Consider the following 4,834-nt stretch of genomic DNA (forward strand, 5'->3'; position numbering starts at 1 on the left):
CTTGAGCCCAGGAGTTGGAGGTTGCTGTGAGCTGTGATGCCACAGCACTCTACCCAGGGGGACAGCTTGAGGCTCTGTCTCAAAAAAAAATAAAAAATAAAAAATAAAAAAATAAAAACACATTTGACAAGACATAATCCTGTTGACCTACCTATGGAAATATCAATTTCCAGAACTGAATGTTATGCCTAGACTATATTCCCCAAATTGCAAATACTGAATTCCAATAAAATTTCTCATACTTCAAACCTGTCTAAAGAGATTAATATTGTTTTTTAACTGATACTAGTAATAAAAAAATTTGAAAAGTAACAACTAGAACAGCGCTTTAGGATGCTGAAAAGCAAATATGGTGAGACTGACATTTCAAAATTCTCAAATATCCCAAGTTATAGTTAATCTCAAGGTAAAAGCAAAGACTCTCTCCATGTTTAAGAGAACAGGGGCAAACACCTGTTTTTCATCTTGAATGACTAAAATTAAATACAGCTCCTAGTTGACAGTCAAAGCTCTACTGTATTTAGCAAGAGGTTGGAGATCTGATAGTTACCTTTTTTTTCCCTCCAGATCCTTAAAATTCTATCTTGGTATAAAAGTCAGGTTCCAAAGGAAGAATTAAGAAGAAAGAAAAATTTAATAATTTAGTAATTGTTTTATTTTGTTTTTGAGACAGTCTCACTTTTGTGGCCCTCCATAGTGTCCCCTGGCATCACAGCTCATAGCAACCTCCGACTCTTGGGCTTAGGTGATTCTCTTGCCTCAGCCTCCCAAATAGCTGGGACTACAGGCACCTGCCACAATGCCCAGGTATTTTTTTGTTGCAGTTGTTATTGTTGTTTGGCAGGCCTGGGCCAGGGTTGAACCCGCCAGCTCTGATGTATAGGGCTGGCACCCTAGCTGCTAGGCTATAGGCACCGAGACAATAATTTAGCAATTAAAATGTTTATTTACAATTTTAATTTCTTTCCATTTAATCCTTACGAGTGTTAATATAATATTTACATTGCTATGTTGTGATGGTAAAGCTGAATTAAAATAAAAGTAGCTTGATCATATTTCTGTGGATTTATCTTCTATTAACCAGCTGCCTTCATTAATTATACTTTTCTGCCACTGAGTGTGGTAAGCTTACCTTATACTAATCTTCCATTTGATTAATAAAATCTCTTTCATTTCTGCCAAAAAGTCCCTGAAAATCATTAGCACCAGGAGGGATCTTGCTGGGCATTACTTTGCCCTTTTAGGCCTTCCTGAGGAAGGGAAAGATCATCATGTGTCTCTGCCACCTCACAAACACCCCACAGCCCCTCAGGGCCATCCCCTTTCCTTCTCCTTCCCTCACTTAGCTTCCACAATCTACCTCAGATCTTTGTGCATGTGTGGGTCAATGTGTATTCTCTGTGGGAATGGCTGACAAAGCCTCAGAGAAAGCAATCTGTGTGTCTCCTCACGTAAGATGTGCTGGCTGTAGGCTGGCCCCCTGGAAAGTAGTGTGGGCTTGTTGACCAGGGCCTTCTCTGCCTGATATCCCCACCCCCTTCTGCTCACTCTTCCCTTCCATCCTTCTCCTCTGACTCCCAGCCGTCACCACTACCAGCAGCCCCTCAGTCTCCTCTTCCTCCAACCTTTTCTACTGTCATTTCTTGACAGAAATCACTTCTCCTCATTTCTTGAGGAGAAATCCAAATCCTTTTACCTCAGGGGAAAAAACCAGGGATTTCCAGGGTGGGGATGAAGAGGATGAATGAAGGGGCAGTGGGAGACAGATACATAGAAGACTCTTAAAAATCACCTGTGAGACTAGGCATGGTGGCTCATGCCGATAATCCCAGCACTTTGGGAGGTTGAGGGACGAGGTTCACCAGAGGCCAGGAGTTTGAGACCAGCCTGGGCAACATAGACTCTTTCTCTACAATTTTTTGAAATTTTTAATTAGCTGGGTATGGTGGGGCACACCTGTGATCCTACCTAGCTACTAAGGAAGCTGACACAGGAGTCTAAGGTTCCAGCCTTGGCAACAGAGCAACATTTTATCTCTTAAAAAAAAAAAATCTTCCGGCTCAGCGCCCATAGCTCAGCAGCTAGGGTGCCAGCCACACACACCAGAGCTGGTGGGTTTGAACTCGGCCTAGGCCTGCCAAAATAACAAAGACAATTACAATAAAAAAAAATAGTCGGGCATTGTGGCAGGCACCTGTAGTCTACCGAGGGCAATATAGTGAGACTCTGTCTCAAAAAAAAAAAAATCTTCCATGGGCCGGGTGCGGTGGCTCATGCCTATAATCCTAGCACTCTGGGAGACTGAGGTGAGTGGGTGGCTGGGGCTCACAAGGGCAGGGCCTGGTCTCTAAAAACAGCTAAGCAGTGTGATGGGCCTGTAGTCCCAGGTACTCAGGAGGCTGAGGCAAAATAATCAGTTAAGCCCAAGAGTTTGAGGTTGCCGTGAGCTGTGATGCCACAGTCTCTATTGAGGGCAACAACATGAGACTCTGTCTCAAATAATAATAATAGGCTCGGCGCCTATGGCTCAACCGGCTAAGGCGCCAGCCACGTACACCTAAGGTGGTGGGTTCGAATCCCCAGCCTGGACCCGCCAAACAACAATGACGGCTGCAACCAAAAAATAGCCAGGCGTTGTGGCGGGCGCCTGTGGTCCCAGCTACTTGGGAGGCGGAGGCAGGAGACTCGCTTGAGCCCAGGAGTTGGAGGTTGCTGTGAGCTGTAATGCCACGGCCCTCTACCCAGGGGGACAGCTTGAGGCTCTGTCTCAAAAAAAAAAAAAAAAATAATAATAATAATAATAATCTTCCATGCACAACTAGTGCTGGAGGGGGGAAAAAAACAAATCTCTAAATCTCAATATTCAGAAGAGTCTTACATCCCTAACCAGGGAGATATTTCCTGCTGGTAGGGGCTTGAATAATCCTTTATTATGTACTCAATGGAGCCAGGAATGCAGATTTGCATAAGTACTCAAAAGAATTATCTAGTCTCCTCTCTGGAACCACTTTTGGTTCTTCTTTCACTCACCTCCATAGTTCCTTAGTCCTTGAAACCTCATTCCAGACCTGGAACAAGGAGAAGGAGAAAAGAGTGTCTGGTCAGTCAACAGGCAGTTAGCAACTAGCCTGCAAAGTCTTGTAAAGAGGACAAAGAGCTAAATTAGAATCAGTCCCTGCACGTGCGCGCCCACACAAAAACAGCATAGAAATCTGAAATGATTAACAACAATCAAATAATGAGGAAGAGAGAAGGACCAAATCAATGGGGTTGAATGGTAAAAAGCCAGGGGGCAGAGAATTGATCACTGATCAAGTCCCAAAAGAAAGTCACTATCCTCTAAGAGAATTGCTGAAGCACTGCAGGGAGAGGCAGAAGAGCCAGGGTTCCCAAGTGTGAAAAAGATGGGTAAATTGTCTTAAGTAGAAGCCAGGGTTCTGATTGGAAAGGAATGAGAAAGGGCGCTGGCTATTCATACTAGCAAAAACAGTGAGACGCTTCTTGAGGATTTTTAACACAGGAGTGGTAGGGTCAAACTATGCTTTAAGAAAATTGCTGCAGCTGATGAGAAAGCAGGCTTGAAAATGAGAGCAGGTAAGTAAGCCTTGTAGGACAGCTGCTATAGTGCAGTAAACTGAGACACTGGCCCAAAGGATGTTCCCAAGATGCCAAGATGGTAGAATGGGAACAGCTGGGGAAGAGGATTACTATGTGGGTGCTGTTCCCACAACTGCTCTCTGCAGGAAGTATATGCAATAGCCTCAGGATGGTTCTGTGGATGGGGATCAGAGTGCCACAGTTCTCCCTCCCTCAGGCCCAGGTCTGCCTCCTGGACCTGCCTGGCCTCTCCAGCTAAACCGCCCTGGATTCTGAAGCCTACAAACTTTTAGGGGTAACTCTCTAGAGCCAGCCCATCTGAAGGTCCCATCCCAGAAATGTGTGACTTTCCAAGCCTCCGCAGTGTAATGAATCCATTTCAATATCTCTCTCACCCATCTGCTAGCTCAAACTTTCTCAGATAGAAGTCTTTTTGGCTTTAGGGAATGTAAAGTTTGCATTTTGCAAAATAAAATCAAGCAAGATCTGTGAATTTTCCTTTTCTGTAGTTTCTAGTTCAAAACCCAACTGGAATTTTATTTCCCAAAGAATTATAATATGTAATATACACTACGAAATAAATGCTCCCTATCTTTGAAGATCCTTCTGTCGGATCCTGGCCTTCACAATGACACCACAAGGAGAGATTACTGATCTTACCTATGGGAAAATTAGGACCGAAAGAAGTTGGTGCTACCAAAGAATATGAGGCACCTCCCTGCCAAACTCTGCCCCTAAATTACCCCTAGTCTACTGCTATCAGGCCAGGGATCTAACTCCAGCCCCGCGCATGACTCATTGAGCGACCTTAGGCAAATCACAGTGTGTTGTTATTCAGCTTTTTTACAATAAAAATGGGGATGAAAAAAAATGACAAGCTCAGGAGTCTCCAGTGCACGCGTTGGACCTCCTGAGCCTCTGCCGACATCTTCCTTGGGGTAGCGTGGGCCCTCAGCAACATCACTCACGAATTCGGGGCAGCCTGACGCCCTTCCCTCACCAATGGTGGAACTCTGGGCCCAGGCGAGAAGGGCTGGGCGTTGGACACACGGGCGACAAGAACACTGGCCATGTCTCTCGCCCTAGACACAGCGCATTACCTTGTTCACCTGCGCGGTGGAAAGCAGGTCTCGGGCCTCCAGGAACGAGAAAACGTGCAACAGTTCGTGCGGACCCAGCTGTGGGGCCATTTCGCCGCCACACCCCGCCGTCTCCGCCGCGCTTCCTCCCGGGCTAG

The 4,834-nt window shown here is 45.5% G+C and overlaps 1 protein-coding gene across 1 annotated transcript in view; it reads right to left on the reverse strand.

Moving 5' to 3' along the window:
- Positions 1 to 4,803, reverse strand: part of LOC100946480 (F-box/WD repeat-containing protein 12-like) — a 29,065-nt gene extending 24,262 nt beyond the window's left edge. The window contains exons 1-2 of the mRNA XM_003802249.3: positions 4,698 to 4,803; positions 3,031 to 3,068 (exon numbers count right to left, since the gene is read on the reverse strand). Of these exons, the coding sequence (XP_003802297.1) occupies positions 3,031 to 3,068; positions 4,698 to 4,787 (128 nt within the window). The 5' untranslated portion in view covers positions 4,788 to 4,803. The remainder of the gene's footprint in view (positions 1 to 3,030; positions 3,069 to 4,697) is intronic.
- Between the last annotated feature and the right edge of the window lie 31 nt (positions 4,804 to 4,834).

The sequence above is a fragment of the Otolemur garnettii genome, unplaced genomic scaffold, assembly GCF_000181295.1.
Source record: "Otolemur garnettii isolate 467f Iridium unplaced genomic scaffold, OtoGar3 scaffold00243, whole genome shotgun sequence".
Taxonomy (NCBI): domain Eukaryota; kingdom Metazoa; phylum Chordata; class Mammalia; order Primates; family Galagidae; genus Otolemur; species Otolemur garnettii.